This window comes from Rhea americana, unplaced genomic scaffold, assembly GCF_003343005.1.
Source record: "Rhea americana isolate MKP2758 unplaced genomic scaffold, rheAme1 scaffold_27, whole genome shotgun sequence".
Lineage (NCBI taxonomy): Eukaryota > Metazoa > Chordata > Aves > Rheiformes > Rheidae > Rhea > Rhea americana.
The window spans coordinates 6404774-6418603 of NW_028186390.1; the positions used below are offsets into that span (position 1 = coordinate 6404774).

Below are 13830 nucleotides of genomic sequence, written 5' to 3' on the forward strand. Positions count from 1 at the left end.
CCCTTCCCTCCCAGGGCACCATCAGCAGGTAGCTCATGTGTCCTCTGCTGCCAAGTCCTGCCTGCTCCTCTCTGCCCAAAAGGATCCTCTTCCTTTGCTAACTCCAAGTAGATCCTCACTTCCCCTTTCTAGCACGGCTATTGCTTTCATTGCCGTGAAAATCTCAGCCCCAGCCCCATCAGCAAGCAATATGCAGCATTGCTCCAGGCAGAGCCACGTGTCGCAGCTGGCAGCAGACGAGTGTTGATCTGTYTGGATGCACTAGCTGCATTCCTGCACACAGATCTTCTCAAATGAGGTACACCATGGTCCTTCCAGCATGATGCTGCAACCAAGTCTGTGCCTTAATGGGGCCATTGCCAAGAGGAGCCTCCCTGGTAGCGTGCCAGAGCCAGAGATGTCAGCAAGATGCTCCTCGAAGCGTGAAAAGCAGCAACAGCAGCCAAAGAGAGAGGCGAGTTACCAAACCAAATAGGAAAAGGAACATCCTGAGAGTTTGATTTGTATTTTAAGGCCAGGAGAAAGGCCACGAAAGCTCTGCTGGCAAAGGGGGCTTACTAGCTCCAAGGCCATCAAACTGAACACCTCCGCCTCCATGGAGGTTTTAGGGCAGAAAAATGAAGCCTTGCCCAGGACAGGAGCCCCACCRGGGTGCTCTCTGCACAGAGACCCTYGAGACATCCACGCAGGCATCCTCCAGGATCCTGGGTAATGACACACAGGGCAGGCAACTGGGCTGCGGCAGAACCGAGCTTAGCCCGAATTACTAGGTATTTTGYGTGCCAAAGGCTGCCATTCGGCCTYGGCCGAGACAGGCGAAGCGCTGCTCCCTGAAGAAGCTGTGCTCGGGAAGGAGGGATAAATACAGACTACGCTGCGAGGAAAGCAGACCTGTCGTTCCTTGGGTTGGGTTGTTTTGTTTCTCCTTTAAGCAGGCCCTCCAGTCTCTGCCAGCTGGACCTGCTCACCGTATATTGGCCGTATAGACACCGTACCCCCCAGCTGCCGTGCCTAGGTCCATAGGGGATCGATGAGAGAGCCCCTTCCCCTTCCCTGCTCTGGCAGAGGTCCCTGCAGGGCTGCGGGCAACAGCCCTGGATCTTTTCTACTTCTGGGGCCACCAGTCAGCAGCTGCTGGAAGTGAGGTGGTGGCTTCCCCAAGGACGGAGTCAGTCCCCTCCGCCCRGGACTGCGTTTGCCACGTTCCCGGCACGTCTTTAGGGCTGGCTTTCAGCAGCCCTGACACTGCCGTTTGATCCAGCTCTTGGGAACAGGCCGCGGAGAAGCTGGTGAGAAATCAGGCTGAGGGGACGCAGTCCGGTGTAGCACCGGCATCCAGGTAAAACCCCCGGGAGCCTCRGAGGGCCGTTCCTGCAGAAAGCCAGCAGCCCCTGCCCGGGACGGGTGCTCTGCGCCCACCCAGCAGCCACCTGAAACCACTGTCCGCGGAGCTGGGCGCAAAGGAAGGGTCCCAGCTCCCTCCTGTGGCCATCGGCTCCTCTCTGGCCGCCCGGTGTGGGACAAGCTGTCTGCCAGACCCAGCACTGTGCCCCCCAAACCGCCCCGTGCCCAGCCAGGGGTCTTGTTCGGGGGGGCAGGCAGGGCAGGGAACAGGCTACGCGGCACAGCTCCCTCCCCGTTCCCAGGTGAGGGGGCTCCTGAGGCCGGGCATCTTCTATTGGGGGCCCTTGGGAGGGCAGCAGGATGGGGCTGAGGTCCCCAGCACGGAGAGGAGGAGGAGGAGAAGCCACAGGGGAATGAGGGGGCAGCGCAGCCCCCCTGCCTGGGGACGGGGAGGACTGGCCGGCGGGCAGGGCTCCAGGGCAGGGCTTCCTAAAAAAAAAAACCCTGCAGGGACTTCCTCAAAAACGGCACCGGGCAGCGGTGCAAGGGGAGGGAGAGCAGAGCCAAGCCCCTCCAGGCCGCACCGAAAGCGCGAGCGGGCGCAGCGCGGCGGAAAGGGGCTGAAGACGCAGGGCGTCCCCACGGCCACGCTCGGGCCCCCTCGGCGCCCGAGGTTGCTCTTTAAGCTCCTCTTTCCTCCCCTAAGCGCCTTAGGGAAGGAGGGGCGAGAGGTGCCGGGGCTTTTTACGGCAGCCGTGATCCACACGGCGCCCACCGCTTGCTTCCGCCCTCCCAGAGGCCCGGGGCTAAGCACGATCCGCTACCCAAAAATGGCCTTGAACTYGAGGTGCCCGAGATGCTGGGGTTGCCAGCATCACCGCTCCCCAGGGACTCAGATCCCGCTGGAGCCGTTTCGGGGCTCAAAGCCCCTTTGCGAGGAGCCATCTGAGGGCCACATRCGCCCCCAGCCAGCACCTCTCCTGGCCTCAGCTGGGGGGAAGCGTGGTTGGATGGGTTATCCGGGGACACGGCCACCATGTCCCCCCAGACAACAAGGCCATCCCTGGGGAGCCCCGAGCCCCAGGGGTGAGCCAGTGGGGATTCTCTGATGTCTGCTCGGAAGGCTGAGCTCGAGCCGCCCGGCACGCAGAGAGCCGGGAAGGGGMAGAGCGCGCCTGGCGCCCCGGCGGCCCCGGTGGCCCCGGCGGCCGAGCCCTCTCCAGGGCCGCCCACAAGCTTTAAAGCTCCTGGGAAAGGGGCACCAAAACGGGGCGGGAGGAGGTCTGAGCGCCGCCGCCGCCGCGGTGGCTCCAAGGATCTGGAGATGACATCTGAGAGAGGCGTATTGCCGGGAGGGAATCGCTTCCCAGCCCCGGCCCTGCGCCCACGGCTGCCCCTGGCCGCAGCCCGCCGCGCGGGACCGCCAGCGGGACGCCCCCTCGGGGGTCACCCGCCACCGGCGTCCTCCCTCGTGAAATTGCATTTTTTCCTGCCACCTGGATTGGGTCTCCAGGCAGGGGGGACACAGGAGATGGCAGCCCGGGAAATCCTGCCACAGACTGCCCAGCCCCACTGCTTGCACCGATCTGGCCCTGGTGAGGATCTGGCTCCCTTCTCCTGCAGTCTTGTCTTAATGCATTTGCTGTAATTKCCCCTTTAAACTCCCCATGGCAAAAAAGAAAAAAGAAGGGGGGGGATTTCTTTTAGGTCAGGCTGTGCTAAGACGGTAAAAGCAGATTAATTTCTCAGAAAAGCAATTCAGATTTTTCCTCCACTCCCCACCGGTGATGCAAGCTGGGCTGGCGGGCAGGTGGGGGCAGCCGGCACAGGGGTCCCACGCGCTCCCCCAGGGTGGCATCGCTTGGGGACGTCCCCACSACCCAGACCAGCATGGCAACTGGGGGGACCTCACCAAGTCACAGGCCAGATGCAGGACCCAGCCAGGGGATCGGGCCAGGACCCGGCCRGGCTGGAGTCCTGCAGCGCTTTCCTGGGAGGCTGGACACCCACCAGCGTCTGCACCAGTGTTTGCACCAGTCTGCACCCCCTGCTGCCCCCCACCCCCCCTGCAACCAGCACAAACACAGCCAAAAAATACGCCGGGGCTGCGGGCAGCGCTCGGGGGCGCAACCGACGGGTCGGGGTGCTGCCGCCCGCCGGCGGCGGGGGAGCCGGGCCAGCCCCGGCCCGCGGCTCACAGCCCGGCTCCCCGACGGGAGCCGCTGCTAAGCAAAGGGAAGCGGAGCGGGGCTCTATCAACTCCCGTTCAGACTTGCTCAACCTGCACTTTTGCATCTTCGGGTCACCAAGCACCCGGTGCCAGGGGCAGGACCTCGCCGGGGCGGTTCGAGGCGGGCTGGTGCGCGCACGTCCCCCGCAGCCCGCTCCCCTCCCCTTCCCGCGTTCCCAGAGGTACCAGGATATTTCAGAGCAGCCCCAAGAGGCCCTGACACCCGGACAGGGTTTTCCTCCCAGAGCGATGCCGGGAGCAGTGCAACGGGGCGCATCGCCCCCGAGCCCGGAGCGGGGCAGGCAGGGAGGAGGCCTGGGGGCCGGATCCGGCGCCGGCAGCGCGGTGGTGCAGAGCCGCCGTGTCTGCACGGGCAGGCGCCGAGCTCGCGGCCGCCTCGCAGCRCCCGTGCCTCCCCCGGCGTGCCGAAGGGGTCCGGCACCATCTCCCTAAGCCCTGCCAGCCCACAGGCGCTGCCGCTTCGGAGGCAGGCTAGACACCGTCTCCCCCTCCGASCCTCCGAGCCGGAGCCTGGATGCGTGTCACGGACCCGGCACCGCGCTCGCGCCACCCTCCTCCCCCCCTCCCTCCCTGGAGCCTCGGAAAAGATGGTTTTTCGCACAGTCTCTGTGCAAGGAACTACTTTAAATTACTTAAATGGCTGCATTACTTCAGGGACAGGCCCTTGCAGAGCTGCACGGCACAAAGGGAGGGGAAAAGCCCAGAAGACTTTTAAACAGCTCCCGTCGCTAGTTATTAAAGTGTTTTAGTGCCTTGTTAAGAAAGCCTAATCTCTGCGTATATCTAAAAAAAATATTAGCTTGCTGGTGCTTTTATTATAACCGAGGTGGGCGTTTTCTGGCAGCGGCTCAGAGCCCGCCGGGCTCGGGCTTGCTCTGTCAGCTTGTTTTCGTACCTGACAGAGCCCAAGAGCAGAGCAAGGGCAGCAGGACAGAGCAGCGAACCGGCTCTTCCCCGGAGGCCGTGCAGGCGGAGGCTGCGCATCCAGCTCCGGGCTGTTTCCCACCCAYGGGTGCTCTCGCCCCATTGCTGCCCCAAATCACCTGGCTGGCAGTGAGACAGATGTTCCCAGGGTATTTCCCCAGGGAAGGTCTGGGACAAGCTGGATTTCGGTGGCTCAGATTTGAAGGCTGTGGGCAATTTAGGCTCTTGTAACAGAGACAGAGTCACAGGACAGGAGATATTACTGAGACAGCTGATATCTGCAGGAGATGTCCGAGGGGACAGAAATGACCTTGCTGAAAAGCTAGCTCTCATTTAGCTCAATGTGTCTCCAGGCCATCGCATGTTTTAGGGACTAACCTCACGGGACAGACCCGGGACGGCTGCTGGGACAGCCCCAGAGAAGGCCAGTGGGGTATCCGCATTTGGGTACCTGCAGAGCCATCTGATGGACGGGAGAGCGCATAGGTAAAGAGCTGGCGTAACCCCCAGCCTCATTTCCAGCCTTGTCCCGAACGCTCAGTCACGCTGCGCTGCGTAGTGCCAGTAGATTTGCCCTATTTCCTTAGCTGGGGAGCTGCACGTGGGAGACATGCATGCTCCTGTGCTCCGTGGAGGCAGGCTGAGTAGTGCCCCGGTGCTGGCAGGGTTGAGCAGCTCACTAGTGCTCATCAGCAGAGGCTACGCAGCGGCAGGAGCCCAACCCTGACTCCTTTGCATGACATTTCTCCTCCCAGCCCTGGGCTGCAAAGAGCAACCGCAGCCTGCCATACTGTCTGGCCTTTCAGTGATGCTCAAAGCAGCCCAATCACTGCGGTTTAGGATTTGGAACAGAAACAGGCTGGGTATTTTGTTTCCAGGGTTTCCTTCATATTTTTTTGTTTACCTAATCCCAGAAGAAAAAAAAAAAAAGGAAATCCTGTGCAGCCCTCTTGGCTCCAGTATTTGCCTCTCCATCTGCAAAAACTCACAGTTTCAATGCCAGAAGCCTAAGCGGATGCTGTGGCTGGGACAGCAGGGCTGGGGCAGAAGATTGCATTTGCTTTGGAAAGGCTGGTGTTTTCATGAGCAGCAGCTCCAGTGGTCTTAAAGGACCCACCCCAGCAGCCAGGCCAGGCCAGAATCAGCTTCCCAATACCCTCAAAACAGAGCTGTGGCTGCTCCTTCTCTGCACCGTGCTGGAGAAATCTCTGCCATGCACCCAAGGGGCCTAGATAGGACTGTGCAGAGAGCAAATGTGTAGCCAGAAGGCCAAACCAGATGTGTCAGAGCAGGGAGAGAAAAACCTCCCTGTTACCACATCATGTGGAGCTGGTTGGAAGGGAGGTGTTCCCAGGGGTGTACCCACTCCTACCAGCACAACACCTGGCTGAAACAGCAATGTATACCAAGRGGAAAGCAACAGGAGACGCTGGAGACAACCAAAACCTCCTGGAGGGATGCAGAGGAAGGAAGCAGTTACCAGTTGCTGCTGGAGACATGGTTCTGCCTAGCTCAGCATGCCCGATCTCAAGGGAGATTCAATCTCACCAGCGTCCTCCCCWCCACTCTCCCTGGTAGACCTGCTCAGGTACCCAGCTGCTTCAGGAACAGTTCCTAGTGGCAGGTGTCATTGTGGTGAGGTGATGGGGACAGATCCCTAGACCCAAGACCTGTGCCTGTTTCAGGACYGAGGCTAAACCTGCCTTGTCTGCGCAGCTCTGAGTTGCTCCGTCGCACCTGCTCCCAGTGGCTCCAGAGGCATTTCTAAGCAGGATGGCTGTGGTAGGAACCTCTCCCCTTCCCTGAGAGGCCCCGTGTGCTCAGCAAAGCACCAGCAGCGGGGCCTTGCAGAAATGCTACCATTTATTAAGCCAGCCATTTTTGTCAACAGTGGTTTTCAACAGCGTCAGAGGACTTACCATTTCCCCTGGACCCACAGCTGATTCATTGCATGCAGGACTAAAGGAAAGCCAGGGACAGCTAGCCTCGAGGGATGTAGTGGCTCAGCTGGCAGTGGCATAGCTGCCTACGCAGGAAGCTGTAAGGTGCTCACGGGTGATCGCAAGCCAAGCATGGCTTCTCAAGGGCAAGTAGATGGGACCCACTTGCGCAGGGCAGTCGAACTCTGGTTTGCTGGGATTCCTCCAGGACCTTGACAGACACCATCCCCAAGAATTTGAGTTTTGTCCTGCTCTTGGCCATGAATGCCAAAACCTTTCTGTGTCCACCCAGGAGAGCTCTGAGGATCTCTCCTGCTGCTGTGTAAAAGAGGGTGCTCACAAGTCTCAGCAAAGAGCAGAGTCCCATTGAAGCTGCTGTTTCAGAGGTACAAGGCTAAACTCAGGCAGACCCCAGCAGGCACCCAACTGCCTTCCTAAACTTGTCCAGCTCACACCACCTCTGGTCTAGAAATATTCACAACATCTTCCCCCCTCTCTTGGTTTGCCACTGACTTCAGAGACATTATCCCAACTTCCACCACCTCAACAAGGAAACAGCCAAGCTGGGATTCACAGACAGAGAGGAACAACGKCACCAACTCCCTAATGAGGCTGTCTCCACACTCAGTCAGGAGCAGATGCACTCACAGGTAGTAAAGCTGGGACACCTCAGGTTTGTTTYCCTACCACTGTGCAAGTGGAGGAGCCCCTCTCCTTGAAACGGAGGCTGCAGGATGCCAAGGTCCTTCCCCGCATCCTCATTTACAGGGAGCAGTTTCTGCCAAGCTAACATACAGCTCCAGCTGCAAGCCATGCTCTAAAAGCCAGCAAGAGGGTGTGCTGGGAAGCATAGTGTGTGGATGGTAAAAGGCACAGGAAGAAGGCAAGGCTAACAGGGCAGAGATGTCTCTARAGCAGGGACATTGCAAATCCACCCTTGCAGAGGAACCTCACATTTCTGGTTACTGGCTGGCTGCAGAGATCTGTCACCATTCATCACACAGATGAAGAATCCTGGCCATCACCTCCATCACACTGCATCAGGGGAAAGCATGAGACTTAACAGTAGTTTGAACCTCACAGACTCTGCCAGGCTGTCTGTACACTCCCACTTCATCAAGACCAGTACTTTTTGACTGGGGTTTCCTCATGATTTGGTCACAAGGTGGGAGACAGTCCAGAAACAGAAGAGGAAAAATGGATTTCCATCTCCCACCAAGTGCTCTGCTCTTCTCACATGTAATCACCCTTGATAGATACTGGCCTTCAAAGGAAAGTTGGAAATGAGCTTGTCCCATTGAGATGCTCAGAGYTCTCTGCTCACAGTCCTGCCCCACAGCTCTCACCAAGCATGCTGGTGCCAAGCTGTGGATGTGTGGGAGCATCTCCTGTCCTCTCYGGGTGGTGGATTTGGGGAAGGGTCCCCAGCTTTTGCAGCTGAGAAGCTGAGGAACAGAGRGCTGACAAAGAGCCAAGGAGAGAATCCAGGAGTTTTGCTGTCCCAGGTGTCCCCCACCATYCCTTCATTGCCAGCTCAAGCAAGATGTCTCTCTTCAAGGACAACGGAGGAGTCACCAGCCACCAGGTCCTTGCTTGTGACCAGTCACCTGCAAGCATCACCCTGCAGCAAAGGATTAAACTTACAGGGACCCACCCTGCCCTGCCTCTCCCAGTTGCCATGGGGCAGGCATTCCCCACAGTGCAGGGGGCTGTCAGAGGGCAGCATGACACAGCCAAGCCAGCCTATCTCCCCTTCCCTAGCAATATCACYCTCCCAAGCAGAAACACATGAAGCAGAGCAGATGTTTGGCAGAGCTGGACTGAGAACACGAAGGCATGGGCTACAAAAAYGTCACATCATCCTGGGACTGAAGCCAGCGCCAGTGGGCATCATACTCCAGGTGCACTTTGCTGTTGAGTTTGCAGTTCTCAAAGTCAGCTTCAGTTTTCCGAGCCTTCCCACCTGGGTTACCCTTCCCCATCCTTTCCCCAGCCCCTAAAGACAGTTTGGTGTCTTTGCCTGGTTCCAGAGAGGAGGGCTGCTTGCCCAAATAGCCATTGGCCACTTGGGGCTCCTTAGCAAACCGTTGCTGGTCCAGACAGCTCCAATCCTGGGGGAGCCCAGCAGGCAAGTGGTCTGCGTGGGGCCATTCATGCTCCGCTTTGCCCTTCTCTTGCTTTGCAGATAAGCCTCTGTCATGGTCAATCCTGGCCCAGTCCTGCTCTGCCCTGGCCAGGGCCCTGCCTGGCATGGATGCTGTGGCAGGGTCAGCAGCATTCTGGGAATACTCATCCATGTCATCAGCCAGTGTGTCCAGGTAGCTGCCAATGGAGATGCTGTCCAGCTTGTCATTGGGGTCCTGCAAGCTGTCCCAGCTGCCCCGCCGCGATGCCTCCTGGCTCTCCACCAGGCTGTACTGACTGCTGGTCAGGCTGCTGCAGCGGCTGGTCAGCGTGCTCTTCTCCTCCAGCAGCCATTTCACTGCCTCGATGCCCTCGTTCACCACCACCAGCTGCTGCAGGATTTTCACATCGACAGCTCTCAGGTAGGCCTGGCAGGGAWATGGAGAGCGCACAGGTCAGGAGGAACCAGCCCCACTTCCCCCTCCATCCAGAGACCAAGACCCCGAATCCCAGCCCACACCTTTCTCTCTCTGGTCCCATTGCAGCCTGGAATGTGCCCAAGCCCCCGGCAGCTCCAGAGAGCAGAAGCAATCCAGAGAGCCAGGAATCCACTGGACATGCCAGGTGCAGTGCCACTGTACCCACTTCAAGATAAAAACATCACTGATGTGGTCACGGGTCTCACAAGCCACTTGAACACCATGCATGGGAAATGCCTGGCAAGGAAACCCCCATCCTCTTTCCAAGAGATCCTCTCCCAAGACCTGGGGACACTGTCACCTGGGACCAGTGGCACATGGCAATCGCTGGCCAGCCAACACCCTCTAGAAAAWCCATGGCATTTACATCACTGCCTCCTATGAGGACTGGAGAAAGCAAATGACTGTAGTCATTGGGTCCAGACTGAAATCCCAGGGGGACAGGGCCAGAGTGTTCGGGGAGGAAGACTCCAAGACATTATTAAGGTAAGGATCTTGCTGGACTACCAGCTCCTCTGGAGGCCTGGGCAGTCCCCCTAGCCAACTCTCTGGGCTGTTTCAGCTGGACCCTTTCATGCATTTTACCTCTCCCCTTTTCATATAAGTGAGGTGTCTGATCCGAGCCAGGGAAGCACAGTGCCCACGTGACACGGCAGGATTTAGAAACTGAGGTCTGAATCACTCCCAGAGCTACCAGCCAAGCAGCATTTTTTTCAGGACGTGAAAGAAAACAGGTGACAAAGCATCCGTCCCGGCAATTGCTTGGGCACAGCCTGAGCAGCAGCTGGGGAGACCGTGGAGGGAGATGGGAGAGATCACAGTACTCGCATTGCTGATTCTTGTCCCTCCGAGGCTGAGGGGAAGCTCTTCACAAAACTTCAATTGCTGTAGAAACATCTGTTTTCCTAACGGGAAGGCCAGCCTGCCAAGACATTCTTGCTTGTATGATACTCACTGCTGAAAGCCCCTGGATTTCCCCTGCACAGGATGGAAATACATCGCCAGCAAAGGGAATAAGAAGGGATGGGAAAAAGAGAGAGAGGGAGAGAAATYCATAATGGGACAGTTATGGACAGCCAATGCAAGGTGATATTTGGGGCATGTTCCTCAAACATGCAAGAGAGGCTGCAAGAAGCCCTTTCAGTTGGACTGCTGCAGACACTGCATCTGAGCAGGGATGGCAGCAGSGCAGACCAGATGTGGCTAATTTCCGCTTTCTACCTTGACACATGCAAAATGGTGCATATTGTTTCTCTGACTCTTCTTTTTCCCCCACTTTTGCAAAAGGTGGGAAGAAAAACCCAACACGTGCTGGCTAAAGGAGCTGCAAAAGGATGGTTATGGGCAACCAGCACAGTCCTTTCGGGCTCCCACAAGTCCCCACAGACATGTTCTCAAACTCATCCCATCCCTCGCACTGACACATGAAAGAAAACCACACAGTCCCCTGGGACCATTTCTAAGCACAGCAACTGTTCCCAAGCATCCGGTGGCCTTCCAGTCACCCGTCTGTTGATGACCCACAGGTCCCCTGAGATCCCCATCTCCGGTCCCACAATTAGCTCAGCAACAAACCATCAGAGGAAGGAGCTTGGGAAAACTCCAGCCAGAGTTTTGGCATGTGACGCCTCTCACTTARTAGGACACAAAGAAAATGGGCAAACATTTGTAGAGACCCTGACAATAAACCCTTCCTCCCCCCGGCCCATCAAGCTGGATTTTTTTAAAAAATAACAGCAACAAGAGAGCTATAAACTGCCCAAATTGGGGCCGGAGCCAGCTTTGAACTGCAGAAATTTCCTTTCTAGGCAAGCTATTTCTAAAACTGCCTACAATGGACTTTTCTGCATGTTTTGCTAAAGCATTTGGCCTTGGCGCAGAGAAGACACTGGACTAGGAAGTCTGGCAATTCCTAGCATCTTCCCTGGAGTCTGAGTAATTGCATTTCTCTCTGCCACATCCAACTGCTGCTGTCATGTATGCAATGGACAGAGCAGAGCCCTGAGGTCAAAAGCCACTCTGAGATCAGTTGGTGGGATGCAAATGAAAAAACACCCCCTATTTTTCATTTCCTGGAAAGAGCTGGCAGCTGCTTTGCTGCTATTTTATGCCAGCCTGAACCCTGCTGTTGCACCCCTARAACACCCTGCAACAAAGCAAGGTTGTACAGAAGGACCTCAAGAACCTCTCAAATAGATCAACTGCATTTTATTCCTCCTTGGTAGCACTTCTCTCCCAGTACAGGACATACCCTGATGTCCAATACAAGGTTAATCTGAGACAGCACAGCTCACACCAGTGGGCAGGTGGTGTGAGGAAATAGGAATAGGTCTTCTCTTCTCTCCCCAGCAGTCAATGCTCAAGAAACCAGTAGACACCTTCTATCTTTGAGACTTCTAGGTTTTGTGTAATGCAGGGGGGAAATGGCCAAGAAGTTCAAAAGTTATGCAAAAAAAGGAAAGATAGACAGACATACCTATGGGGATGATCACTTTCTGTGGGACCTCAAGTAAAATGAAAAACCCAACCCCAAACCCAAGGCACAAAAGTCTAACTAGTCAAACGCCAGAATCAGCCTGAAGTAAATGCCTTAGCTCTGCCTCCGCAGGGGCGCGCAGCAACAAATTAGCAAGTCGGGATCTCCATTTTCACAAACAAAATGTTTCTGCCCTGCCCTCTCCTGTCCCTGCTGTGTCCCCAATGCATTTAAACTCAGAGCCTTCCTTTGCAATGCTAAAAAGCAAGCTGTGAACGCCCAGGGTGTATGCAAAGCCTGGGGCTGCATCAAGGCAGGATTTACTCTCCTCATTCCGAATCCGCTTCCGTCATTCCTGCAAGGAGGAATTTGACCTCCTTAGATTAGGAAGGGAGAGTGGGAATTTGCTCCCTCTCTCCCCACCACCCACTGCCAGGCAAGTTTCTCCTTTTAGCACTCACTTGCTAGAACAGCAGGGTGGTGCGTGGGCCAGAGATGCTTCAGAGGAAAGTTTGCTGGCATCGCTATGAGGGGCTGGAGTAGGGGGGTATTTAGGTTCCTATTCACAAGGGAATGAGGGAGAAAAGGGGAGCCCTGTGCTGAGATTTAGGATCGGGGCTCTACTCCTAGATCTGCCACCATCCAGGAGTGGGCTGTGCCTCACTTTCCCCACCTGCAGTCTAGGGATGCAGCCACYGACCCCCGTGCTTTGGTCTGCTGATGCAAACAGCCAGGCCAAAGACAGGAAAGGCTCTGGCTCTGCACCCCGAGCTGAGGTTAACAGAGTATCACCCCAAGTCTGGCCCCAAAGGCGTTTCACAGACTATGAGTTGAGCCCGCCTGCGTGGGGCTGCTTCTGGGGTGCGGGGCAGCAGCTCCAGGCGCTCAGCTCCCCGCCGGGGCGGCGCAGGGCAGCGCGGGGCTGGGGAAAACACCAGAGCGCCTTCCGCCTCCTGCAAGCGGCCAAGGGCTTTCAGACCTTTCTCCTCTGGTCAGAGTGCGACCTGGCAGTCAGCGTGGAGGAAGGGTGAAAGGTTTACGCTGCTGGGACCGACCCCGGGAACACCGAGTGGGCCGGGAGAGGTTCTCAGGGTCTSCTCACGACAGGACAAATCCCCAGTACAGACTGCTCAGGCCGGGCCAGTGCTGCACGTGGAAGACCTCCTCAGCGGCAGGAATGGATGCTGGCTATATTTAGCCCCTTTTCCTATAGAAACGATGCTTATTCAATCCTGCTCTGAGCGTGCGTGCGCGTGGGAGAGTCCCTTCCCCCAGTAACATTTTAACCCATTGCCCAATCTCAGCCACGTCTCCTGGAGGAGCAGGGATATTTGCTCCCTCCATACTGCATGGAAAAAATAAATAAATAAATAAATAAATAAAAYAAAAAGGAGACAAGAAAGGTTATAGCTGTTTTCCCCTAACCTCTCAAGAAAGGCTGCAGCTAGAGCTCAGCCCTTCTACCAGGCACCAGAGAAGCTACATCAGAAAGCAAACCACGGGGGAAAAGCTCCCGCCAGCGCCCACGCGCGGGCGCGTTACCCCGCAGGGACTCGAACCCGGAGCGGCGAGGGGTCGCCGCGCGCCCCCTTCCCTGGCGGATCCGTCGCCCTCCCGCCGCCGCACGCCGCCCCACAGCTCCGCCAGCTGTCCCCGCCGCCCGCGCGGCGGCGGCATCCTTGGGAACCCAAAAAATAACAATCCCACGCCGGGACTGAATCCCAGAAAGCAGCAGGGGGACGGGAAAGCRGCTCGGCCGCGCCGGGGAGGAGGGGAAACGCAGCGGCAGAGGGTGCCGAGCGATGCACCCAAGGGCAGGCGGTGAGTCGGGGGCAGAGCCGGGGAGAAGCCCCCGCGCGCCGGCCCTCCGTCGGAGCAGGACGGGAGCTGGGGACACCCCGCGGTGGGGCGGGGACCCCCAGCGCCCCCAGGCCCGCGCAGTCCCCGGCGCCGGGGCTGCAGGGCTGGAGCCACCGCGACGCCCTTGGCAGATGTCCCTCGCTGGGGGGACGCCGCTGTCCCCCGAGCCCCCCGCCCTGGAGTGGGCCCCCCCAAAAAAAAACCAAGGGGGCTCAGCCCGGGGTCCTCACCGGTGGGGGAAGAGGAGCCATTTGGCATCACCCTTCAGCGCCTAGCGCGTCCAAAACGCTGCTCTTTCACCCCAAAACGGTTTGAGGAAAACTTTGCCCGCATCTAATGCCCCCAACGCCGCCAGAAAGCGCCGCTACCGGCCCCACAGGGGGCCCCAGTGCCCGGGGCGGGGCAGGGGCGAGCCGGGAGCCGGTCGGTCCG

The 13830-nt window shown here is 57.7% G+C and overlaps 1 protein-coding gene across 1 annotated transcript in view; it reads right to left on the reverse strand.

Moving 5' to 3' along the window:
- Window positions 1–6364: 6364 nt before the first annotated feature.
- The window catches only part of LURAP1 (leucine rich adaptor protein 1), a 9397-nt gene continuing 1931 nt past the window's right edge, over window positions 6365–13830 (reverse strand). The window contains exon 3 of the mRNA XM_085308199.1: window positions 6365–9011. Within this exon, the coding sequence (XP_085164325.1) occupies window positions 8301–9011 (711 nt within the window). The 3' untranslated portion in view covers window positions 6365–8300. The remainder of the gene's footprint in view (window positions 9012–13830) is intronic.